The following is a 27,785-nucleotide window of genomic DNA, read 5'->3' on the forward strand; positions in this document are numbered from 1 at the left end:
TAGTGTATATAGTACCTATGTATATATACTGTAGGGATTCACTCTCAAGCAGGCATTAGGTAGCGTTTCCACAGGCAACGCGGTTTAGTTCAAACATGGCATTTTGTTGCTTTTATAAAACTCCAAGGAATTCAAAACCAAAAAACAGCCTCTTCTGGGCACAAAAGGTATCACAGCAAATAAACAGTTCATATACAGTGCTTTCTCCCAAAGCAAACTTCATACACAGAAGAGGCACGATCCCACTAGTCTCCATATCCCCTTCAGCCTGAGCTCCAACAGCTTCCAGCGCCAAACAGAAGTATTCAACTCCATGCACAGATCACACTGAACAGGCTGCAGCTTCTACACTGTTCTGTGCAGCTCCAACACACAGACTGCTCAGCTTTCCCAGCTTACCCATGCAGTCTCTAGTCAAAGAGAGACCTCTCTCAGCTTCAGCTTAGATTTTGGTTGGACACTAGCAGCACACTTGATTCTGCTCCATCCAGCAGATTGATACACCTAGTGAGCACATGTCCTGGTTCTTAGTAAAAAAAGCTAGGCAGGTGCATATAATCAAGACCTGCAGTGCTAAGGTTTAACCCCATCCTACCTGACTTTGCTACAATACGTACGCCCCTGTGTCCCTGTATATCACATTATATACCTTTTCCCCAGTGTCCTCATATATCACATTATGTACGTACATCTCAGTGTCCCTGTATATTGCATTACATACGTGCGCCCCGGTGTCCCTGTAGATCATGTTACATACGCACACCCCAGTGTCCTCATATATCGCATTATATGTGTACGCCCATGTGGCGCGTTCTGCTTGTTGTGCCCAATGAGGACTCTGGAAGCCACAACACGTTTAAGCTGGTGTCTGTGTCAGTTTATTTCACTGGCTTATCCAGGTGCTAATTAAACAATGTAAACCCTGACTACTCAGACACGGCTGAGCTAGTCCCAGTTCAGTCACACAAAACAACTTTTGTTAATAGCAACCGGTGATACTTGCATTTGTGTAGCACACGGCCTGTGCAGTCTCCTGTCAGAGAGATATGGCTTTTCTCCCTCCCCATGCTGAGAAACTAAAGTGAACACCTAGCCTGGTTACATGCATGGATAGCCAGATGCAGCTTATCAGGATCTGTAGGGCTGGGATTTAACCCTGTCCTATCTGACTTTCCTCAGCATACAGAAAGAATTTTGAAGAACTAGAGCCCCCGTCAATGACTTTACTGTATCATATACTACAATACGTACGCCCGGTGTCCCTGTAAATCACATTATATACGTACGTCCCGTTGTCATCATGTTTCACATTATATATGTACTCCCCTGTGTTACTATATATCACATTATATACAGTAATGGCCGAAAGTGTTGGCACAATTGAAATTATTCCAGAAAATGAAGTATTTATCTCAGAAAATTATTGAAATTACACGTGTTTTGTTATACACATGTTTAGTCCCTTTTGTATGTATTGGAACAACACAAAAAAATGGAAGGAAAGGCAAATTGGACATCATTTCACACACAACCCCAAAAATGGGCCAGACAAATTGTTGGCACCTTTCCAAAATTGTGGGTTAACAACTTTGTTTCAAGCATGTGATGCTCGTACAAACTCACCTGTGGCAAGTAACAGGTGTGGGCAATATGAAATCACACCTGAAACCAGATAAAAAGGGGAGAAGTTGACTCAATCTTTGCATTGTGTGTCTGTGTGTGCCACACTAAGCATGGAGAACAGAAAGAGGAGAAGAGAACTGTCTGAGGACCTGAGAACCAAAATTGTTGTACAATATCAACAATCTCAAGGTTACAAGTCCAACTCCAGAAATCTTGATGTTCTTTTGTCCACAGTGGGCAACACAATCAAGAAGTTTACAACCCATGGCACTGTAGATAATCTCCCTGGATGTGGACGGCAGAGAAATATTGATGAAAGGTTGCAACACAGGATAGTCCAGGTGGTGGATAAGCAGCCCTAATCAAGGCAAGCGATACATGCTACTGCACGTGTGCGGGTGACCATTTTTCTGGAATTTTAATTTTTTAAAAAAAAAAAGACCACAATATGAACTGCGCAAGTGCAGTATTAAATATAAGAGGCAAGTCACTGAGGGATCTGTGACCTGCCATTTAAGCCCATAAGCATGAATATAAGAACAGAGCACCAAATAAAGCCTCGCCCACAGGCCTCCCCGGAGCATGAGCATATCATTATCTCCAAACTGCAATCAAAGATTAAACAACAACCACATGACGGATTTCATCAACCCAGGTATCCTTTTAATCAGTGTATCGGCGCCAATCTGATACTGCCTGTACTTTGCTTGGCAAAATCCTGATGACAGGTTAGCTTTAAAATTGCTGTTGGGAGAAGGCGTCTTCAAATATGAGAGACCTGGAGCAGTTTGCAAAGGAAGAGTTATCCGAAATTTCACATGAGAGAAGTAAGAAGCTTGTTGATGGTTTAAGGAAGCGATTGACTGCAGTTATTTATTTCAAGGGGCGTGCAACCAAATATTAAGTTGAGGGTGCCAACAATTTTGTCCGGTCAATTTTTTGGGGTTTAGTGTGAAATTATGTCCAGTTTGCCTTTTTTTCAGTTTGTTTGTTTTTTGTGTTGTTCTAATGCACACAAAGGAAATAAACGTGTATAAAAAAAACTTGTGTAACTGCAATACTTTTCTGGGAGAAATACTTAATTTTCTGGAACAATTTCAAGGGTGCCAACACTTTTGACCATGACTGTATGTTTCCCCCCAGTGTCCTTATATACAGGGTGGGCCATTTATATGGATATACCATAATGGCCTCACTATCTTTGTACCCCATATACCACACCACACCATACCATTAAGATACGAGATGTGCAGTATCTGAAACAACGGATACTGGAAGCCTGTGCTAGCATTTCTTCTGCGGTGTTGCTATCAGTGTGTCAAGAGTGGGAGAAGAGGGTTGCATTGACAATCCAACACAATGGACAGCACTTTGAACACATTTTATAAGTGGTCATAAACTTGTAAAAAACTCATGAAAGAATAAAGTTACATTAAAACCAAGCACACCGTTGTTTTTCTTATGAAATTCTCAATAAGTTTGATGTGTCACATGACCCTCTTCACATTGAAAAAAATAAAGTTGGATCCAAAATGGCCGCCATGGTCACCACCCATCTGGAAAAGTTTTCCCCCTCCCATATACTAATGTGCCACAAACAGAAAGTTGATATCACCAACCATTCCCATTTAATTTAGGTGTATCCATATAAATGGCCCACATTGTATATCACATTATATACACACGTGGTCAAAATTGTTGGTATCCCTCGTTTAATGAAAGAAAAACCCACAATGGTCACAGAAATAACTTGAATCTGACAAAAGTAATAATAAATTAAAAATCTATGAAAATGAACAAATGAAAGTCAGACATTGCTTTTCAGCCCTGCTTCCACAGAATTTAAAAAAAAATTAAACTCCTGAAATCGGCCTGGACAGAAATGATGGTACCCCTGAAAATAATGTGACAAAAGGGACATGTTAAATCAAGTTGTGTCCACTAATTAACATCACAGGTGTCTACAATCTTGTAATCAGTCAGTGGGCCGGTATATAGGGCTACAGATACTCACTGTGCTGTTTGGTGACATGGTGTGTACCACACTCAACATGGACCAGAGGAAGCAAAGGAAAGAGTTGTCTCAGGAGATTAGAAAGAAAATTATAGACAAGCATGTTAACCCCTTACTGGCCCAGGGCGTATTAGTACGGCCCAGGCCAGCACCCCTGGTTCAGTGAGGGCTCCGGCGCTGAGCCCGCACTGAACCGTGCACATGTCAGCTGATTATTACAGCTGACATGTGCCCGCAACAGCCGTGGGTGGAATCGCGATCCACCTGCGGCTGTTAACATGTTAAATGCCGCTGTCAATCTCTGACAGCGGCATTTAACATCGCCGCGCCGGAAGCGCGGCATTAGCCCCGCCCATCGGTGACCCCGTCACGTGATCGCGGGTCACCGATGGGTGGTCATGACAACCCTGGGTCTGCAGCAGACACCAGTGGTTGTCATGTAAAGATTACTATGAGCGCCACCTAGTGGTCGGCGCTCATAGTACAGGAGCATTTCTGCTACATACAGGTGATCTGCTGATCATCTGTATGTAGCAGAGGCGATCGGACAGTTGCTGCTTCTTGTCTCCTATGGAGACTATAGAAGCATGCAAAAAGTAAAAAAAAAAATGTTTTTAAAAATATAAAAAAAATATAAAAGTTTAAATCACCCCCCTTTTTCCCATTCAAAATAAAATAATAAAAAATAAACCCCACATACACATATTTGGTACCGCCGCGTTCAGAATCGCCCGATCTATCAATATAAAAAAATTATTAATCCAATCGGTAAACGGCGTAATGAGAAAAAAATTCTAAACGCCAGAATTAAGTTTTTTTGGTCGCCGCAACATTGCAATAAAATGCAATAACGGGCGATCAAAACATTGGATCTACCCCAAAATGGTATTAATAAAAACGTCAGCTCGGCGCGCAAAAAACAAGCCCTCATCCGGCCCCAGATCACGAAAAATGGAGACGCTACGGGTCTCGGAAAATGGCGCTATTTTTTTTTTTTTTTTTTTTTTTTTTTTTAGCAAACTTTGGATTTTTTTTTCACCACTTAATTAAAAAAGAACCTATACATGTTTGGTGTCTACGAACTCGTAATGACCTGGAGAATAATAATGGCAAGTCCGTTTTAGCATTCAGTGAACGTGGTAAAAAAAAAAAACATCTGTGGTATTGCATTTTTTTTGCAATTTCACTGCACTTGGAATTGTTTTCCAGTACATGATATGGTAAAACTAGTAATGGCGTTTAAAAGTACAACTCGTCCCGCAAAAAATAAGCCCTCACATGGCCATATTGACCAAAAAATAAAAACGCTATGGCTCTGGGAACACGGGGAGCAAAAAATGAAAATGCAAAAACGGAAAATCCCAAGGTCTCGAAGGGGTTAAAGGTAAAGGTTATAAGACCGCCTCCAAGCAGCCTGATGTTCCTGTGACTACAGTTGCACATATTATTCAGATATTTAAGATCCATGGGATTGTAGCCAACCTCCCTGGACTTGGCCGCAGGAGGAAAATTGATGACGACAAATCAAAGAGACGGATAATACGAATGGTAACAAAAGAGCTTAGGATAACTTCTAAAGAGATTAAAGGTGAACTTCAAGCTCAAGGAACATCAGTGCCAGATCACACCATCTGTTGTTGTTTGATCCAAAGTGAACTTCATGGGAGTCGACCAAGGAGAACTCCATTGTTGGAAAAAAAATCATAAAAAGCCACACTGGAATTTGCCTAACTACATGTTGACAAGGCACAAAGCTGCTGGGAGAATGTCCTATAGACAGATGAGACTAAAATGGAAGTTTTTGACAAGGCACATCTACTCTGTTCACAGACGGAAAAATGAAGCATATCAAGAAAAGAACACTGTCCCTACTGTGAAACATGGCGGAGGCTCTGTTATGTTCTGGGGCTGCTTTGCTGCATCTGGCACAGGGTGTCTTGAATCTGTGCAGGGTACAATGAAATCTCAAGGCTATCAAGAGATTCTAGAGAGAAATGTGCTGCCCAGTGTCAGAAAGCTTGGTCTCAGTCGCAGGTCATGGGTCTTGCAACAGGATAATGACCCAAAACACACAGCTAAAAACACCCAAGAATGGCTAAGAGGAAAACATTGGACTATTCTGAAGTGGCCTTCTATGAGCCCTGACCTAAATCCTATTGAGCATCTTTGGAAAGAGCTGAAACATGCCGTCTGGAAAAGGCAACCTTCAACCACGAGACAACTGGAGCAGTTTGCTCATGAGGAGTGGGCCAAAATACCTGTCTAGAGGTGCAGAAGTCTCATTGACAGTTACAGGAATCGTTTGATTGCAGTGATTGCCTCAAAAGGTTATTCAACAAAATATTAAGTTAAGAAGAAGAACCATCATTTCTGTCCAGGCCGATTTCATGAGTTTATTTATTTTTTTAAATTCTGTGGAAGCAGAAAAGCAATGATTGACTTTCTGTTCATTTTCAAAGATTTTTAATTTATTATTACTTTTGTCAGATTCAAGTTATTTCTGTGACCATTGTGGGTTTTTCTTTCATTAAACGAGGGATACCAACAATTTTGACCACGTGTGTACTTATGCTCCAGTGTCCCTGTATATCGCATTATATACATACACCCCGATGTCCCTGTATATCACATTATATACAGTGGCTTGTGAAAGTATTCGCCCCCACCCCTTCTCATTAGCATTTTTACTGTTTTGCTACCTCACAACCTATAATTTCACCTTTTTTTTTTTTTTTTTTTTTTTTTTTTTTTTGAGGGTTTGCATCAGTTTATGTAAAGAGCATGCATAGAACTGTGAACATTTGGTTTTATTTTTATTGTGCAGCAAAATGTAATTCATGACTATATTTTTCTCACTTAATTTCACCAACTTAGGCTGAGTTCACACGATGCGTTTTTCATGCGTTTCCGCGGCGTTTTTGCAGTTGCGTAAACGCCGCGGAAACGCATGAAAAACGCATGGTAGAAGGGCAGCAATGTTCCCCAATGGAAATCCGCATGTGCTGTGCCCATGATGCGGATTTTTCCGCAGCGTAAACGCTGCGGTCAAAAATCCGCAGCATGTCAATTAATTTTGCGGAAACGCTGCTCTTTTGCCGCCATTGACTTGCATTAGACCGCATGGAATCCACATCACTGTATATGTTGATGCGCTTTTCATGCGGTCTAATGTGCGGATGGTACCCGGGTGTGGATGAGAGGACTCTCATCCAGACCCAGGTACCAAAAGAATAAAATAAAAAATATATATATTCTCACCTTCTGACGGCCCGCGCTGCGTCCTGTCGGCTTCCCGGGCACTTCGCGTTTGAATGAAGAAGGACCTTCGCTGACGTCAGAGTCATGTGACGGGTCACGTGACGCTGACGTCGGAAGGTCCTAAAGTCTTCACTGCCGGCAGCCGGGACCGATGAAGCAGGACACCGGGGGCCATCAGAGGGTAAAGTATAGATTTATTTTTTGACATCACACACTATATAAATCCATGCCGGTTGCATGGATTTATATAGTGTGAAGTTGACAAGCACTTTCCAAGTGATGCTAAAATCGCTTGGGAAGCGCTTGTCAACCCGCATGCGGAAATGAAAGTGAAGACCGCTTCATTTCCGCATGTCCCTGGCAGTAAACCGCATGTACAATCCGCATGCGTTTTTTCCTGCCAGAGAGATGCAGAAACGCTCAGGAAAAAATCCTGAGCATTTCTGCATCGTGTGCACATACCCTTAGACTATTTAGTGCTGATGCATCACACACAAAAATATTTAAACACTTAATGTAACAAAATAGGTAAAAAGCCGCTGGAGTGAATACTTTTGCAAGCCCCTGTACATACACCCCAGTGTTGCTGTATATCACATTATATACGTACGCCACTGTGTCCCTGTATATCATATTATATATGTACGTCCCAATGTCCTCATAACATTATATACGTACGTCCCAGTGTCCCTGTATATCGCATTATATACATACGTCCCGGTGTACCTGTATATCGCATTATATACGTACGTCCCGGTGTCCCTGTATATCGCATTATATACATACGTCCCGGTGGCCCTGTATATCGCATTATATACATACGTCCCGGTGTCCCTGTATATCGCATTATATACGTACGTCCCGGTGGCCCTGTATATCGCATTATATACATACGTCCCGGTGGCCCTGTATATCGCATTATATACATACGTCCCGGTGTCCCTGTATATCGCATTATATACATACGTCCCGGTGTCCCTGTATATCGCATTATATACATACGTCCCAGTGTCACTGTATATCGCATTATATACATACATCCCGGTGTCCATGTATATCGCATTGTATACATACGTCCCGGTGTCCCTGTATATTGCATTGTATACATACATTCCAGTGTCCCTGTATATCACGTTATATACGCACGCCCTGGTGTTCCTGTATATCACATTAAATATACGTACGCCCCGGTGTCCTGACTCCGGGGACCTGGCTATCCATTATATACATGTCTGTTATGTGCTGACCCATCGTTTGCTGGGGGGGGTATTTGCTTTCTGCGCTCATTCTGTAGATTTTAATTATCTACAGGCTCTTCCGCACAGATTCTGCTGCACATTCTCTGCCGCACAGGTTTTGCTGCACATTCTCTGCCGCACAGGTTCTGCTGCACATTCTCTGCCGCACAGGTTCTGCTGCACATTCTCTGCCGCACAGGTTCTGCTGCACATTCTCTGCCGCACAGGTTCTGCTGCACATTCTCTGCCGCACAGGTTCTGCTGCACATTCTCTGCCGCACAGGTTCTGCTGCACATTCTCTGCCGCACAGGTTCTGCTGCACATTCTCTGCCGCACAGGTTCTGCTGCACATTCTCTGCCGCACAGGTTCTGCTGCACATTCTCTGCCGCACAGGTTCTGCTGCACATTCTCTGCCGCACAGGTTCTGCTGCACATTCTCTGCCGCACAAGTTCTGCTGCACATTCTCTGCCGCACATTCTCTGTCGCACAGGTTCTGCTGCACATTCTCTGTCGCACAGGTTCTGCTGCACATTCTCTGTCGCACAGGTTCTGCTGCACATTCTCTGCCACACAGGTTCTGCTGCACATTCTCTGCCGCACAGGTTCTGCTGCACATTCTCTGCCGCACAGGTTCTGCCGCACATTCTCTGCCACACAGGTTCTGCCGCACATTCTCTGCCGCACAGGTTCTGCCGCACATTCTCTGCCGCACATTCTCTGCCGCACAGGTTCTGCCGCACATTCTCTGCCGCACAGGTTCTGCTGCACATTCTCTGCCGCACAGGTTCTGCTGCACATTCTCTGCCGCACAGGTTCTGCTGCACATTCTCTGCCGCACATTCTCTGCCACACAGGTTCTGCCGCACATTCTCTGCCGCACATTCTCTGCCGCACAGGTTCTGCTGCACATTCTCTGCCGCACATTCTCTGTCGCACATTCTCTGCCGCACATTCTCTGCCGCACAGGTTCTGCTGCACATTCTCTGCCGCACAGGTTCTGCTGCACATTCTCTGCCGCACAGGTTCTGCTGCACATTCTCTGCCGCACAGGTTCTGCTGCACATTCTCTGCCGCACAGGTTCTGCTGCACATTCTCTGTCGCACAGGTTCTGCTGCACATTCTCTGCCGCACAGGTTCTGCTGCACATTCTCTTCCGCACAGGTTCTGCTGCACATTCTCTGCCGCACAGGTTCTGCTGCACATTCTCTGCCGCACATTCTCTGCCGCACAGGTTCTGCCGCACATTCTCTGCCGCACATTCTCTGCCGCACATTCTCTGCCGCACATTCTCTGCCGCACAGGTTCTGCCGCACATTCTCTGCCGCACATTCTCTGCCGCACAGGTTCTGCCGCACATTCTCTGCCGCACAGGTTCTGCTGCACATTCTCTGCCGCACAGGTTCTGCTGCACATTCTCTGCCGCACAGGTTCTGCTGCACATTCTCTGCCGCACAGGTTCTGCTGCACATTCTCTGCCGCACAGGTTCTGCTGCACATTCTCTGCCGCACAGGTTCTGCTGCACATTCTCTGCCGCACAGGTTCTGCCGCACATTCTCTGCCGCACATTCTCTGCCGCACATTCTCTGCCACACAGGTTCTGCCGCACATTCTCTGCCGCACATTCTCTGCCGCACATTCTCTGCCGCACATTCTCTGCCGCACAGGTTCTGCCGCACATTCTCTGCCGCACAGGTTCTGCCGCACATTCTCTGCCGCACAGGTTCTGCTGCACATTCTCTGCCGCACAGGTTCTGCTGCACATTCTCTGCCGCACAGGTTCTGCTGCACATTCTCTGCCGCACAGGTTCTGCTGCACATTCTCTGCCGCACAGGTTCTGCTGCACATTCTCTGCCGCACATTCTCTGCCGCACATTCTCTGCCGCACATTCTCTGCCGCACAGGTTCTGCCGCACATTCTCTGCCACACAGGTTCTGCCGCACATTCTCTGCCGCACATTCTCTGCCGCACATTCTCTGCCGCACATTCTCTGTCGCACATTCTCTGTCGCACATTCTCTGTCGCACATTCTCTGTCGCACATTCTCTGCCGCACATTCTCTGCCACACAGGTTCTGCCGCACATTCTCTGTCGCACATTCTCTGCCGCACATTCTCTGCCGCACAGGTTCTGCCGCACATTCTCTGCCGCACAGGTTCTGCTGCACATTCTCTGCCGCACAGGTTCTGCTGCACATTCTCTGCCGCACAGGTTCTGCTGCACATTCTCTGCCGCACATTCTCTGCCGCACAGGTTCTGCCGCACATTCTCTGCCGCACATTCTCTGCCGCACAGGTTCTGCCGCACATTCTCTGCCGCACATTCTCTGCCGCACAGGTTCTGCTGCACATTCTCTGCCGCACATTCTCTGCCGCACAGGTTCTGCCGCACATTCTCTGCCGCACAGGTTCTGCTGCACATTCTCTGCCGCACAGGTTCTGCTGCACATTCTCTGCCGCACAGGTTCTGCTGCACATTCTCTGCCGCACATTCTCTGCCGCACAGGTTCTGCTGCACATTCTCTGCCGCACATTCTCTGCCGCACATTCTCTGCCGCACAGGTTCTGCCGCACATTCTCTGCCGCACATTCTCTGCCGCACAGGTTCTGCCGCACATTCTCTGCCGCACAGGTTCTGCCGCACATTCTCTGCCGCACAGGTTCTGCCGCACATTCTCTGCCGCACAGGTTCTGCCGCACATTCTCTGCCGCATAGGTTCTGCTGCACATTCTCTGCCGCACATTCTCTGCTGCACATTCTCTGCTGCACATTCTCTGCCGCACATTCTCTGCCGCACAGGTTCTGCCGCACATTCTCTGCCGCACAGGTTCTGCTGCACATTCTCTGCCGCACATTCTCTGCCGCACAGGTTCTGCCGCACATTCTCTGCCGCACAGGTTCTGCTGCACATTCTCTGCCGCACAGGTTCTGCTGCACATTCTCTGCCGCACAGGTTCTGCTGCACATTCTCTGCCGCACAGGTTCTGCTGCACATTCTCTGCCGCACATTCTCTGCCGCACATTCTCTGCCGCACATTCTCTGCCGCACATTCTCTGCCACACAGGTTCTGCCGCACATTCTCTGCCGCACAGGTTCTGCTGCACATTCTCTGCCGCACATTCTCTGCCGCACAGGTTCTGCCGCACATTCTCTGCCGCACAGGTTCTGCTGCACATTCTCTGCCGCACAGGTTCTGCTGCACATTCTCTGCCGCACAGGTTCTGCTGCACATTCTCTGCCGCACAGGTTCTGTTGCACATTCTCTGCCGCACAGGTTCTGCTGCACATTCTCTGCCGCACAGGTTCTGCTGCACATTCTCTGCCGCACAGGTTCTGCTGCACATTCTCTGCCGCACATTCTCTGCCGCACATTCTCTGCCGCACATTCTCTGCCGCACATTCTCTGCCGCACATTCTCTGCTGCACATTCTCTGCCGCACATTCTCTGCTGCACATTCTCTGCCGCACATTCTCTGTCGCACATTCTCTGTCGCACATTCTCTGCCGCACATTGTCTGCCGCACATTGTCTGCCGCACATTGTCTGCTGCACATTGTCTGCTGCACATTGTCTGCTGCACATTGTCTGCTGCACATTGTCTGCTGCACATTGTCTGTCGCACATTGTCTGTCGCACATTGTCTGTCGCACATTGTCTGTCGCACATTGTCTGTCGCACATTGTCTGTCGCACATTGTCTGTCGCACATTCTCTGCCGCACATTCTCTGCCGCACATTCTCTGCCGCACAGGTTCTGCCGCACAGGTTCTGCCGCACATTCTCTGCCGCACAGGTTCTGCCGCACATTCTCTGCCGCACAGGTTCTGCTGCACATTCTCTGCCGCACAGGTTCTGCTGCACATTCTCTGCCGCACAGGTTCTGCTGCACATTCTCTGCCGCACAGGTTCTGCTGCACATTCTCTGCCGCACAGGTTCTGCTGCACATTCTCTGCCGCACATTCTCTGCCGCACATTCTCTGCCGCACATTCTCTGCCGCACATTCTCTGCCGCACAGGTTCTGCCGCACATTCTCTGCCGCACATTCTCTGCCGCACATTCTCTGCCGCACAGGTTCTGCCGCACAGGTTCTGCCGCACATTCTCCGCCGCACAGGTTCTGCTGCACATTCTCCGCCGCACAGGTTCTGCTGCACAGGTTCAGCCGCACATTTTCTGCCGCACATTCTCTGCCGCACAGGTTCAGCCGCACATTCTCTGCCGCACAGGTTCAGCCGCACATTCTCTGCCGCACAGGTTCTGCCGTTCGGCCTCTACCGCACGTCGCTGTGTCCAGGCTGATGCCAGGGGCTTCATGTGTCAGGATGGTTGATCACATACATAAAGGGTGCGATATGCGGACGCTCTGCTGGGATTATCTCTTCATCTTTGTCAGTACAATAAAGTGGTGTGAAAAAGTGTTTGCCCCCTTCCTGATTTCTTATCTTTTTGAATGTTTGTCACACTTAAAGCGCACCTGACATCAGGATTTTGCTCAGTAAGCTACACACACTGTCAAATGGGTGACATTACACTGATTAAAATGATACCGTGGTTGATTAAATCCGTCCTGTGGTTCTTGTGTAATCTTTACTTTCAGTTTGGAGATAATGATATGCTCGTGCTTCAGGGCGGCCTGTGGGGGGGCGCTCTATCTGGTGCTCTGCTTACATATTCATCTGTATGCTCTTATCAAAGCTCACTGATCCTTTACTTGACCTGTCTCCTTCCTATTTTACATAATGCATCTAGTAGTGCGGGGCTAGGTAAAATCAGAGGCAGGTCAGTGAAGGCACAGTGAGCGGTTATAAGAGCATACAGATGAATATGTAAGCAGATCACCAGATAGAGCGCCCCCACACAGGCCGCCCCGAAGCACGAGCATATCATTATCTCCAACTGAAAGTAAAGATTACACAAGAACCACAGGACAGATTTCATCAACCAAGGTATCATTTCAATCAGTGTAATGTGCCCACCTCACAATGTACAGGTGCTTCTCACAAAAGTAGAAGATCATCAAAAACTTAATTTATTTTAGTTCTTCAATACAAAAAGTGAAACTCATATATTATATAGAGTCATTATAAGCAGAGTGATCTATTTCAAGTGTTTATTTCTGTTAATGTTGATGACTATGGCTTACAGCCAATGACAGCACAAAAGTCATTATCTCAGTAAATTAGAATACTTTATAAAAACAGATTGAAAAATGTTTTTAAAATCCGAAATGTTGTCCTACTGAAATGTATGTTCAGTAAATGCACTCAGTACTTGGTCGGGGCTCCTTTTGCATCAATTACTGCATCAATGCGGCGTGGCATGGAGGTGATCAGCCTGTGGCACTGCTGAGGTGTTATGGAAGCCCAGGTTGCTTTGATAGCAGCCTTCAGCTCGTCTGCATTGTTGGGTCTGGGGTCTCTCATCTTCCTCTTGACAATACCCCATAGATTCTCTATAATAGATTCACTATGGGGTTAAGGTCAGGCGAGTTTGCTGCCAATCAAGCACAGTGACACTGTTGTTTTTAAACCAGGTATTGGTACTTTTGGCAGTGTGGACAGGTGCCAAGTCCTGCTGGAGAATGACATTTCCATCTCCAAAAAGCTTGTCGGCAGAGGGAAGCATGAAGTGCTGTAAATCTTCCTGCACTGAGTTTGGTCTTGATAAAACACAGTGGACCTACACCAGCAGATGACATGGCTCCCCAAACCATCACTGATTGTGGAAACTTCACACTAGACCTCAAGCAGCTTGGATTGTGGCCTCTCCACTCTTCCTCCAGACTCTGGGACCTTGATTTCCAAATGAAATGCAAAATTTACTTTTCATCTGAAAACAACACCTTGGACCACTGAGCAACAGTCCAGGTCTTTTTCTCCTTGGCCCAGGTAAGACGCTTCTGGCGTTGTCTATTGGTCATGAGTGGCTTGACACAAGGAATGCGACACTTGTAGCCCATGTCCTGGATACGTCTGTGTGTGGTGGCTCTTGAAGCAATGACTCCAGCAGCAGTCCACTCCTTGTGAATCTCCCCCAAATGTTTGAATGGCCTTTTCTTAACAATCCTTTCAAGGCTGCGGTTATCCCGGTTGCTTGTGCACCTTTTCCCACCACACTTTTTCCTTCCACTCAACTTACCATGGATATGCTTGAATACAGCACTCTGTGAACAGCCAGCTTCTTTAGCAATGACCTTTTGTGGCTTACCCTCCTTATGGAGTGTGTTAATGACTGCCTTCTGGACACCTGTCAAGTCAGCAGTCTTCCCCATGATTGTGGAGCCTACTAAAACAGGCTAAGAGACCTTTTTAAACGCTTCGGAAGCCTTTGCTGGTGTTTTTTGTTAATTATTCTAATTTACTGAGATAAAGGCTTTTGTATTTTCATTGGCTGTAAGCCTTAATCATCAACATTAACAGAAATAAACTCTTGAAATAGATCACTCTGTAATGACTCTATATAATATATGAGTTTCACTTTTTGAATTGAAGAACTGAAATAAATTAACTTTTTGATGATCTAATTTTGTGAGAAACACCTGTATGTAGTTTACTGAGCACAATGCTGCTGACAGGTGCACTTTAAATGTTTCAGATCACAAAACAAATGTAAATATTAGACAAAGATAACAGAAGTAAGCAAAAAAAATGCAGTTTTTAAATAGAGGTCTTCTATTATTACGGGAAAAAGAAATCCAAACTTACAGGGCCCTGTAATAAAAAGTGATTCCTCCTCCCCCCTTACCCCTTTAAAAACTAAATTAACTGTGGTTTATCACATCTTTGGGAAGCGGAGTTCAATTTCCCTAGCCACACACAGGCCGGATTACTGCCACACCTGTTCTCAATCAAGAAATAACGTAATAGGACCTGCCTGACAAAGTGAAGTAGACCAAAGGATCCTCAAAATCTAAACATCATGCTGCTATCCAAAGACATTCAGGAACAAATGAGAAACAAAGTAATCGAGATATATCAGTCTGGAAAAGGTTATAAAGCCATTTCTAAAGCTTTGGGACTCCAGCGAACCACAGTGAGAGTCAATATCCATAAATGGCAAAAACATGGAACAGTGGTGTACCTTCCCAGGAGCGGCCGGCCAACCAAAATTACCCCAAGAGCTCAGTATTGACTCATCCAAGAGGTCACAAAAGACCCCACAACAACATCCAAAGAGCTGCAGGCCTTGCTTGCCTCAGTTAGACTAAGTGCCCACGATGCAGAAATGCTGCATATTTTTTACGCATCTCCCTGGCAGGAAAAACGCATGCGGATTTTACATGCGTTTTTCCTGCCAGGTAGAAGCGTTTGTGAAGCGTTCTTCACATGCATTTCTGCATGCGGGTTATCAAGCGCTTTTTCAAGCGATTTTAGCATCACTTGGAAAAGTGCCTGACAACTTGGTCACACTATATAAATCCATGCAACCGGCATATATAGTGTGACCAAGTAATAGTTAAAAAAAAAAAAAAGAATAGGAGTGGTAAAAAAAAATAAAGATTATACATAACTTCCGATGGCCCCCGGTCTTTTCTCCGCTGCGTCCGGTCTCTTGTACAGCTCGCAGTGGTGTGAAAGGACCTTTCATGACGTCATTTAGTCATGTGACAGGTTACACGACCACCGACGTCCGTGTGGGTACCATCGGTACATGGTACAATGTGCGGGTACCATCCGCACTTTGAATCGCTTAATATCTGCATGTGCACATGTAGTCAATCGGATATTAAGCAAGTCAATGGCGGCAATTACGCTGCGTGTCCGCAAAATTAATTAATATGCTGCGTGTTTTTCCGTAATGATAATCCGCAGCGGAAATTTCCACAGCATGTGCACAGCACATGCGGATTATCATTGGGGACCATGGGGCACGTATTACCAAGCGTTTTTTAAGCGTTTTCGCTGTGGAAATTCATCGACAAAAAAACGCTTGAAAAACGCATAGTGGGCACACAGCCTTAAGGTCAGTGTTCATGACTCCACCATAACAAAGAGACTGGGCAAAAATGGCGTGAATGGCAGAGTTCCAAGACGAAAACCACTGCTGAGCCAAAAGAATATAAAGGCACGTCTCAGTTTTGCCAGAAAATATCTTGATGATTGCCAAGACTTTTAGGAGAATACTCTGTGGACCGACGAGACAAAAGTTGAACCTTTTGGAAGGTGCATGTCCCATTACCGTGGGGAAAAAAAAAGGAAAATCCAGCAAACGCAAAAATCTTAAAAACATCACATTTATTAGCAGATTAAACATGAAAAAGTAAGATTTAAAAACCATGATAGTGCAACGGTCGACGCATTTCGAGCTACACTAGTTCTTAATCATAACATTGTGTTTTTCTAGCATGTCCCATTTACATCTGGCATAGAAGTAACACAGGATTTCAGAACAGGAACATCATACCAAAAGTAAAATATGGTGGTGGTGGTAGTGTATTTGTCTGGGGCTGTTTTGCTGCTTCAGGACCTGGAAGACTTGCTGTGGTAAATGGAACCATGAATTCTGCTGTCTAACAAAAAATCCTGAAGGAGAATGATCGGCCATCTGTTCATAACCTCAAGCTGAAGCGCACTTGGATCATGCAGCAGGACAATGATCCAAAACACACCAGCAATTCCACCTCTGAATGGCTTAAGAAAAACAAAGTTAAGTCCTGACCTTAATCCGATGGAGATGTTGTGGCATGAGCTTCAAAAGGCGGTTCATGCTTGGAAACCCTTCAATGTGGCTGAATTACAGTAATTTTGCAAAGATGAGTGGCTAAGATTCCTCCAAAGCGTTGCAAAAGACTCATTGCCAGTTATCACAAACACTTGATTGCAGTTGTTGCTGCTACGGGTGGCCCAACCAGTTATTAGGTTTAGGGGGCAATCACTTTTTTTACACAGGGCCCTGTAGGTTTGGATTTCTTTTTCCCTTAAGAATAAAGACCTTCATTTAAAAACTGCATTTTGTGTTATCTTTGTCTAATATTAAATGTGTTTTGTGATCTGAAACATTTAAGTGTGACAAACATGCAAAAGAATAAGAAATCAGGAAGGGGGCAAACGCTTTCTCACACCACTGTAGATAGGGAATGTAGATTGTGAGTCCCAATGGGATCCGTGATGGTGATGTCTGTAAAGCGGTGGAATTAATGACACTATATAAGTGAGTAGAATACAAAATACATTTTCCACCACTGCCTGGTGGCTTGTGATCCTCTCTTCTGAGGTTTCTTGGCTTGGTGAACGTGGATTTCATTTTTGCTGTCTGTTTATGGCATTTTCCTGCTCACATTGCAGATGATGGGCAGTTGCCCGATATTGTTCACAGCAATCTGCTCTTCTGGACCCCGGGATATAAAGAGCTGATCACAATGTACCTTATATATTTCATGCCATAGTCCCGGGAATCTCCTCCTCCACAGTGCAGGGTGATCTGTGATGTCACACACTGATGTCATAGTCCCGGGAATCTCCTCCTCCGCAGTGCAGGGTGATCTGTGATGTCACACACTGATGTCATAGTCCTGGGAATCTCCTCCTCCGCAGTGCAGGGTGATCTGTGATGTCACACACTGATGTCATAGTCCCGGGAATCTCCTCCTCCGCAGTGCAGGGTGATCTGTGATGTCACACACTGATGTCATAGTCCCGGGAATCTCCTCCTCCGCAGTGCAGGGTGATCTGTGATGTCACACACTGATGTCATAGTCCTGGGAATCTCCTCCTCCGCAGTGCAGGGTGATCTGTGATGTCACACACTGATGTCATAGTCCCGGGAATCTCCTCCTCCGCAGTGCAGGGTGATCTGTGATGTCACACACTGATGTCATAGTCCCGGGAATCTCCTCCTCCGCAGTGCAGGGTGATCTGTGATGTCACACACTGATGTCATAGTCCCGGGAATCTCCTCCTCCGCAGTGCAGGGTGATCTGTGATGTCATACACTGATGTCATAGTCCCGGGAATCTCCTCCTCCGCAGTGCAGGGTGATTTGTGATGTCACACACTGATGTCATAATCCCGGGAATCTCCTCCTCCGCAGTGCAGGGTGCTCTGTGATGTCACACACTGATGTCCTAATCCCAGGAATCTCCTCCTCCGCAGTGCAGGGTGATCTGTGATGTCACACACTGATGTCCTAATCCCAGGAATCTCCTCCTCCGCAGTGCAGGGTGATCTGTGATGTCACACACTGATGTCCTAATCCCAGGAATCTCCTCCTCCGCAGTGCAGGGTGCTCTGTGATGTCACACACTGATGTCCTAATCCCAGGAATCTCCTCCTCCGCAGTGCAGGGTGATCTGTGATGTCACACACTGATGTCCTAATCCCAGGAATCTCCTCCTCCGCAGTGCAGGGTGATCTGTGATGTCACACACTGATGTCCTAATCCCGGGAATCTCCTCCTCCGCAGTGCAGGGTGATCTGTGATGTCACACACTGATGTCATATACCGAGAGCCTCCTCTGCAGTTGATCTGTGATGTCACACACTTTGAGTTTTGATCTGTTTTTGTGCAGACCCCAGTAATGGCGCATCAGGCAGAGGGAATGTTTTGACCTCAGTGAGAACGATAGTGGGTCTCTTGTGTACCCCCTCATTACCTGTAGTCTAGATATTACAAAATTTTACTATTGAAGAAATTTACATTGTCAGATTTTGTTCCTCAGACTAGAATATTCTGCCATAGATAGGCAGCCTCTTATTTGTAGTGATTTGGTTTATTTAGAAAATGACAGGAGCAAGAAGTTGGTGAACACGAGGTCAGGAACAGCGGAATTAAAGCTGTCATCTGATGTGTAAGGCTGACTACCCCAGAGGAGATGACGAGCGGCCCGGAGATCTACAAGATGTCCAGCACGATAACGAGTACAGGAGCCATTCATCAGAAAGCCGGGAGCTTATCTGATGTCTGCGCCAAAGCAGAGGCAAAATCCCAGCAGAAAAACCCCAGTCATTCTACACAATCCAGACATAAAGAGGCAAAGACAAAACAATAGGTAACAGCCTGGCAACCCATAACCCAGGACTAGTAACGTCACCGCTGATCTCTAGTGATGGATAGGTGGCATTCTCAGTGATGTCACTGCTGATCTCTAGTGATGGATAGGCGGCATTCTCAGTGATGTCACCTCTGATCTCTAGTGATGGATAGGCGGCATTCTCAGTGATGTCACCGCCGATCTCTAGTGATGGATAGGCGGCATTCTCAGTGATGTCACCGCTGATCTCTAGTGATGGATAGGCGACATTCTCAGTGATGTCACCGCTGATCTCTAGTGATGGATAGGAGGCATTCTCAGTGATGTCACCGCTGATCTCTAGTGATGGATAGGCGGCATGCTCAGTGATGTCACCACTGATCTCTAGTGATGGATAGGCGGCATGCTCAGTGATGTCACCGCTGATCTCTAGTGATGGATAGGAGGCATTCTCAGTGATGTCACTGCTGATCTCTAGTGATGGATAGGCGGCATTCTCAGTGATGTCACTGCTGATCTCTAGTGATGGATAGGCGCCATTCTCAGTGATGTCACTGCTGATCTCTAGTGATGGATAGGCGGCATTCTTAGTGATGTCACCGCTGATCTCTAGTGATGGATAGGCGGCAATCTCAGTGATGTCACCGCTGATCTCTAGTGATGGATAGGCGGCATTCTCAGTGATGTCACCGCTGATCTCTAGTGATGGATAGGCGGCATTCTCAGTGATGTCACTACTGATCTCTAGTGATGGATAGGCGGCATTCTCAGTGATGTCACCGTTGATCTCTAGTGATGGATAGGCGGCATGCTCAGTGATGTCACGGCTGATCTCTAGTGATGGATAGGCGGCATTCTCAGTGATGTCACTGCTGATCTCTAGTGATGGATAGGCGGCATTCTCAGTGATGTCACTGCTGATCTCTAGTGATGGATAGGCGCCATTCTCAGTGATGTCACTGCTGATCTCTAGTGATGGATAGGCGGCATTCTTAGTGATGTCACCGCTGATCTCTAGTGATGGATAGGCGGCAATCTCAGTGATGTCACCGCTGATCTCTAGTGATGGATAGGCGGCATTCTCAGTGATGTCACCGCTGATCTCTAGTGATGGATAGGCGGCATTCTCAGTGATGTCACCGCTGATCTCTAGTGATGGATAGGCGGCATTCTCAGTGATGTCACTGCTGATCTCTAGTGATGGATAGGCGGCATTCTCAGTGATGTCACTGCTGATCTCTAGTGATGGATAGGCGCCATTCTCAGTGATGTCACTGCTGATCTCTAGTGATGGATAGGCGGCATTCTTAGTGATGTCACCGCTGATCTCTAGTGATGGATAGGCGGCAATCTCAGTGATGTCACCGCTGATCTCTAGTGATGGATAGGCGGCATTCTCAGTGATGTCACCGCTGATCTCTAGTGATGGATAGGCGGCATTCTCAGTGATGTCACCGCTGATCTCTAGTGATGGATAGGCGGCATTCTCAGTGATGTCACTGCTGATCTCTAGTGATGGATAGGCGGCATTCTCAGTGATGTCACCGCTGATCTCTAGTGATGGATAGGGGGCATTCTCAGTGATGTCACTGCTGATCTCTAGTGATGGATAGGTGGCATTCTCAGTGATGTCACTGCTGATCTCTAGTGATGGATAGGCGGCATTCTCAGTGATGTCACCGCTGATCTATAATGATGGATAGGCGGCATTCTCAGTGATGTCACCGCTGATCTCTAGTGATGGATAGGCGGCATTCTCAATGATGTCACCGCTGATCTCTAGTGATGGATAGGCGGCATTCTTAGTGATGTCACTGCTGTTCTCTAGTGATGGATAGGCGGCATTCTCAGTGATGTCACCGCTGATCTCTAGTGATGGATAGGCGGCATTCTCAGTGATGTCACCTCTGATCTCTAGTGATGGATAGGCGGCATTCTCAGTGATGTCACCGCCGATCTCTAGTGATGGATAGGCGGCATTCTCAGTGATGTCACCGCTGATCTCTAGTGATGGATAGGCGACATTCTCAGTGATGTCACCGCTGATCTCTAGTGATGGATAGGCGGCATTCTCAATGATGTCACCGCTGATCTCTAGTGATGGATAGGCGGCATTCTTAGTGATGTCACTGCTGTTCTCTAGTGATGGATAGGTGGCATTCTCAGTGATGTCACTGCTGATCTCTAGTGATGGATAGGCGGCATTCTCAGTGATGTCACTGCTGATCTCTAGTGATGGATAGGCGGCATTCTCAGTGATGTCACCGCTGATCTCTAGTGATGGATAGGAGGCATTCTCAGTGATGTCACCGTTGATCTCTAGTGATGGATAGGCGGCATGCTCAGTGATGTCACCGCTGATCTCTAGTGATGGATAGGCGGCATTCTCAGTGATGTCACTGCTGATCTCTAGTGATGGATAGGCGGCATTCTCAGTGATGTCACCGCTGATCTCTAGTGATGGATAGGAGGCATTCTCAGTGATGTCACCGCTGATCTCTAGTGATGGATAGGCGGCATTCTCAGTGATGTCACTGCTGATCTCTAGTGATGGATAGGCGCCATTCTCAGTGATGTCACTGCTGATCTCTAGTGATGGATAGGCGGCATTCTTAGTGATGTCACCGCTGATCTCTAGTGATGGATAGGCGGTAATCTCTGATGTCACCGCTGATCTCTAGTGATGGATAGGCGGCATTCTCAGTGATGTCACCGCTGATCTCTAGTGATGGATAGGCGGCATTCTCAGTGATGTCACCGCTGATCTCTAGTGATGGATAGGCGGCATTCTCAGTGATGTCACTGCTGATCTCTAGTGATGGATAGGCGGCATTCTCAGTGATGTCACCGCTGATCTCTAGTGATGGATAGGAGGCATTCTCAGTGATGTCACTGCTGATCTCTAGTGATGGATAGGTGGCATTCTCAGTGATGTCACTGCTGATCTCTAGTGATGGATAGGCGGCATTCTCAGTGATGTCACCGCTGATCTATAATGATGGATAGGCGGCATTCTCAGTGATGTCACCGCTGATCTCTAGTGATGGATAGGCGGCATTCTCAGTGATGTCACCGCTGATCTCTAGTGATGGATAGAGCAGTCTCCATGGTTTGTATATGTCATCATTGTCCTCTATGGCCCTGGAAATAGGAATTCAGACAGAACACCTGATAGTGTCCAAAGCACAGTATGAACTGTCCTTTAATCATTCATCTACTTTGTTATATTGTAGAAAAGGAGGCAGCACATCTATGTGACAGTGACAGGGAACCTGGTATCTGGCGGTAGGGATCTTAAAAATGACAGGGATCTGTGAATATGGCGGCAGGGATCTCTGTAGTGACAGGGATATGTGTGTATGGTTGCAGGGAACTCTAGTGACAAGAATCTGTGTATGGTGGCAGGGATCTCTGTAGTGACGGGGATCTTTGTATATGGTGGCAGGGATCTCTAGCGACGGGGGTCTGTGTATGTGGTGACAGGGATCTCTAGTGACGGGGGTCTGTGTATATGGTGGCAGGGATCTCTGTAGTGACGGGGATCTGTGTATATGGTGGCAGGGATCTCTAGTGACGGGGGTCTGTGTATATGGTGGCAGGGATCTCTGTAGTGACGGGGATTTGTGTATATGGTGGCAGGGATCTCTAGTGATGGGGGTCTGTGTATATGGTGGCAGGGATCTCTGTAGTGACGGGGATCTGTGTATATGGTGGCAGGGATCTCTAGTGACGGGGGTCTGTGTATATGGTGGCAGGGTTCTCTGTAGTGACGGGGATCTGTGTATATGGTGGCAGGGATCTCTAGTGACGGGGGTCTGTGTATATGGTGGCAGGGATCTCTAGTGACGGGGGTCTGTGTATATGGTGGCAGGGATCTCTGTAGTGACGGGGATCTGTGTATATGGTGGCAGGGATCTCTAGTGATGGGGGTCTGTGTATATGGTGGCAGGGATCTCTGTAGTGACGGGGATCTGTGTATATGGTGGCAGGGATCTCTAGTGACGGGGGTCTGTGTATATGGTGGCAGGGTTCTCTGTAGTGACGGGGATCTGTGTATATGGTGGCAGGGTTCTCTGTAGTGACGGGGATCTGTGTATATGGTGGCAGGGATCTCTAGTGACGGGGGTCTGTGTATATGGTGGCAGGGATCTCTAGTGATGGGGATCTGTGAATATGGCGGCAGGGATCTCTGTAGTGACGGGGATCTGTGTATATGGTGGCAGGGATCTCTAGTGATGGGGGTCTGTGTATATGGTGGCAGGGATCTCTGTAGTGACGGGGATCTGTGTATATGGTGGCAGGGATCTCTAGTGACGGGGGTCTGTGTATATGGTGGCAGGGATATCTAGTGACGGGGGTCTGTGTATATGGTGGCAGGGATCTCTAGTGACGGGGATCTGTGTAGATGGTGGCAGGGATCTCTGTAGTGACGGGGATCTGTGTATATGGTGGCAGGGATCTCTAGTGACGGGGGTCTGTGTATATGGTGGCAGGGATCTCTAGTGACGGGGATCTGTGTATATGGTGGCAGGGTTCTCTGTAGTGACGGGGATCTGTGTATATGGTGGCAGGGATCTCTAGTGACGGGGGTCTGTGTATATGGTGGCAGGGATCTCTAGTGACGGGGGTCTGTGTATATGGTGGCAGGGATCTCTGTAGTGACGGGGATCTGTGTATATGGTGGCAGGGATCTCTCTAGTGATGGGGGTCTGTGTATATGGTGGCAGGGATCTCTGTAGTGACGGGGATCTGTGTATATGGTGGCAGGGATCTCTAGTGACGGGGGTCTGTGTATATGGTGGCAGGGTTCTCTGTAGTGACGGGGATCTGTGTATATGGTGGCAGGGATCTCTAGTGACGGGGGTCTGTGTATATGGTGGCAGGGATCTCTAGTGATGGGGGTCTGTGTATATGGTGGCAGGGATCTCTGTAGTGACGGGGATCTGTGTATATGGTGGCAGGGATCTCTAGTGATGGGAGTCTGTGTATATGGTGGCAGGCATCTCTATTGACGGGGGTCTGTGTATATGGTGGCAGGGATCTCTGTAGTGACGGGGATCTGTGTATATGGTGGCAGGGATCTCTGTAGTGACGGGAATCTGTGTATATGGTGGCAGGGATCTCTGTAGTGACGGGGATCGGTGTATATGGTGGCAGGGATATCTAGTGACGGGGGTCTGTGTATATGGTGGCAGGGATCTCTAGTGACGGGGATCTGTGTAGATGGTGGCAGGGATCTCTAGTGACGGGGGTCTGTGTAGATGGTGGCAGGGATCTCTAGTGACGGGGGTCTGTGTATATGGTGGCAGGGATCTCTGTAGTGACGGGGATCTGTGTATATGGTGGCAGGGATCTCTAGTGACGGGGGTCTGTGTATATGGTGGCAGGGTTCTCTGTAGTGACGGGGATCTGTGTATATGGTGGCAGGGATCTCTAGTGACGGGGGTCTGTGTATATGGTGGCAGGGATCTCTAGTGATGGGGGTCTGTGTATATGGTGGCAGGGATCTCTGTAGTGACGGGGATCTGTGTATATGGTGGCAGGGATCTCTAGTGACGGGAGTCTGTGTATATGGTGGCAGGCATCTCTATTGACGGGGGTCTGTGTATATGGTGGCAGGGATCTCTGTAGTGACGGGGATCTGTGTATATGGTGGCAGGGATCTCTAGTGACGGGGGTCTGTGTATATGGTGGCAGGGATCTCTGTAGTGACGGGGATCTGTGTATATGGTGGCAGGGATCTCTAGTGACGGGGGTCTGTGTATATGGTGGCAGGAATCTCTGTAGTGACGGGGATCTGTGTATATGGTGGCAGGGATCTCTGTAGTGACGGGAATCTGTGTATATGGTGGCAGGGATCTCTGTAGTGACGGGGATCGGTGTATATGGTGGCAGGGATATCTAGTGACGGGGGTCTGTGTATATGGTGGCAGGGATCTCTAGTGACGGGGATCTGTGTAGATGGTGGCAGGGATCTCTAGTGACGGGGGTCTGTGTATATGGTGGCAGGGATCTCTAGTGACGGGGGTCTGTGTATATGGTGGCAGGGATATCTAGTGACGGGGGTCTGTGTATATGGTGGCAGGGATCTCTAGTGACGGGGATCTGTGTAGATGGTGGCAGGGATCTCTAGTGACGGGGGTCTGTGTATATGGTGGCAGGGATCTCTAGTGACGGGGGTCTGTGTATATGGTGGCAGGGATCTCTGTAGTGACGGGGATCTGTGTATATGGTGGCAGGGATCTCTAGTGACGGGGGTCTGTGTATATGGTGGCAGGAATCTCTGTAGTGACGGGGATCTGTGTATAATGTGGCAGGGATCTCTAGTGACGGGGATCTGTGTATATGGTGGCAGGGATCTCTAGTGACGGGGGTCTGTGTATGGTGGCAGGGATCTCTGTAGTGATGGGGATCTGTGTATATGGTGGCAGGGATCTCTGTAGTGATGGGGATCTGTGTATATGGAGGCAGGAATTTCAATAGTGACCGGGATTCCTGTTTCTGACCATTTCTTCTCATTGATTCCCGTCTCTCCTCTCCAGGATTTCCTCACAGATCTGATGATGTCAGAGGTGGACAGATGTGGAGATAATGAACACCTCATCTTTCGAGAGAACACGCTGGCCACAAAGGCTATTGAGGAGTACCTGAAGCTGGTGGGACAGAAGTATCTGCAGGACGCTCTGGGTAATTTCATGGTGGAGGAGCTGGATGTGATTCTCGCTGCTCCTGGGGGGGGTTTCACATACTAAGATTTATATTCCCCCACGGCTGATCAGTCCATGCTGAGGCCATGATGATCACTGGCTCTAAACCTGTCATCCATCTGTACATTTCATAAGGAGTCCACCACAGGGGGCGCTGCACTCACCTTTTACTTTTCATTACTTGTTGAATCTTGGTCGTACATTTGGCTATGTAACTCTTAGGCTAAGTGTCCATGATGCAGAAATGCTGCGGAGCGTTTCTGCATCTCTCTGGCAGACAATACGCATGCGGATTTTACATGCATTTTTCCCGCCAGGTAGAAGCGTTTGTGAAGCATTCTTCACTTGCATTTCTGCATGCGGGTTGTCAAGCGCTTTTCCAAGCGATTTTAGCATCACTTGGAAAGTGCTTGACAACTTGGTGACACTATATAAATCCATGCAACCGGCATGAATTTATGTTGTGTGACCAAGTTACGATGCTGCAAATGCAGCATCAATAGTAAAAAAAAGAATAAAAATGTTGAAAAGTAAAAAAAAACATATACTTACCTTCTGATGGCCCCCTGTCTGCTCCCGGCGGCGCTGCTGGCTCTTTGGCTGCTCGCGGTGGTGTAAAAGGACTTTCTATGACGTCATTTAGTCATGTCACAGGTCACGTGACATCATCACTCTGTGCCCAGCGGCTGCTGTAATATCCTCACTCTGTGCCTGGCTGCTGCTGTGGCATAATCACTCTTTGCCCGGCGGCTGCTGTGATATCACTCGGTGGCAGGTGGCTGCTGCTGTGGCATCATCACTCTGTGCCCGGCGGCTGCTGTGACATCACTCTTTGCCCGGCGGCTGCTGTGATATCACTCGGTGGCAGGTGGCTGCTGCTGTGGCATCATCACTCTGTGCCCGGCGGCTGCTGTGACATCACTCTTTGCCCGGCGGCTGCTGTGATATCACTCGGTGCCCGGTGGCTGCTGCTTTCCGCTTTTGCTGTAGAGAGATCGGGGATTGTTCTCTACCTCATGACTGTTATGTTTCTCCACAGGAGAGTTCATCAAGGCTCTGTATGAATCTGACGAGAACTGCGAGGTGGACCCCAACAAGTGTTCAGCGTCCGACCTCCCGGAGCACCAAGGGAACCTGAAGATGTGCTGTGAGCTGGCGTTCTGCAAGATCATCAACTCCTACTGGTGTGTGAGGTCTGCCATGTGTTCGGAGTGGGGGACATTACCTTGTGTGCAGAGGTTGGGGTTGTCTGCCTTGTTTCAGCGCTGTCATGTACACATAGTGGTCAGGGGATCTGCCGTGTGCATGTGGGGTCAGGGCTAACTGCTGTGGATGTGTGCACGCACTTGTGGGTCGGGTGTCTTCCATACGTGTGTGTGGTCAGGGGTATCTGCTGTGGGTGTGTGCACGCACTCGTGGGTCGGGTGTCTTCCATACGTGTGTGGTCAGGGGTATCTGCTGTGGGTGTGTGCACGCACTCGTGGGTCGGGTGTCTTCCATACGTGTATGTGGTCAGGGCTATCTGCTGTGGATCTGTGTACGAACTCGTGGGTCGGGTGTCTTCCATACTTGTGTGTGGTCAGGGCTATCTGCTGTGGATCTGTGTACGCACTCGTGGGTCGGGTGTCTTCCATACATGTGTGGGTCAGGGCTATCTGCTGTGGGTGTGTGCACGCACTTGTGGGTCGGGTGTTCTTCCATACGTGTGTGTGGTCAGGGGTATCTGCTGGGGGTGTGTGCACGCACTCGTGAGTCAGGTGTCTTCCATACGTGTGTGTGGTCAGGGGTATCTGCTGGGGGTGTGTGCACGCACTCGTGAGTCAGGTGTCTTCCATACGTGTGTGTGGTCAGGGCTATCTGCTGTGGATCTGTGTACGCACTCGTGGGTCGGGTGTCTTCCATACGTGTGTGTGGTCAGGACTATCTGCTGTGGGTGTGTGCACGCACTCGTGGGTCGGGTGTCTTCCATAC

The 27,785-nt window shown here is 47.7% G+C and overlaps 1 protein-coding gene across 9 annotated transcripts in view; it reads left to right on the forward strand.

Annotated features, from left to right (window-relative positions):
• DAB2IP (DAB2 interacting protein) overlaps positions 1–27,785 on the forward strand; it is a 221,494-nt gene that overhangs the window by 166,447 nt on the left and 27,262 nt on the right. For all 9 annotated transcript variants that reach the window (XR_012247454.1, XR_012247453.1, XM_073640836.1 and 6 more), the window contains 2 exons: positions 25,650–25,794; positions 26,854–26,998. Coding sequence is in view for 7 of the 9 variants with exons in the window: in XM_073640836.1 (XP_073496937.1) it covers positions 25,650–25,794; positions 26,854–26,998 (290 nt within the window). In the remaining 2 variants the exon portion in view is untranslated. The remainder of the gene's footprint in view (positions 1–25,649; positions 25,795–26,853; positions 26,999–27,785) is intronic.

This window comes from Phyllobates terribilis, unplaced genomic scaffold (genome assembly GCF_046119375.1).
Source record: "Phyllobates terribilis strain yellow unplaced genomic scaffold, ASM4611937v1 Scaffold_7__3_contigs__length_470593459, whole genome shotgun sequence".
NCBI lineage: Eukaryota > Metazoa > Chordata > Amphibia > Anura > Dendrobatidae > Phyllobates > Phyllobates terribilis.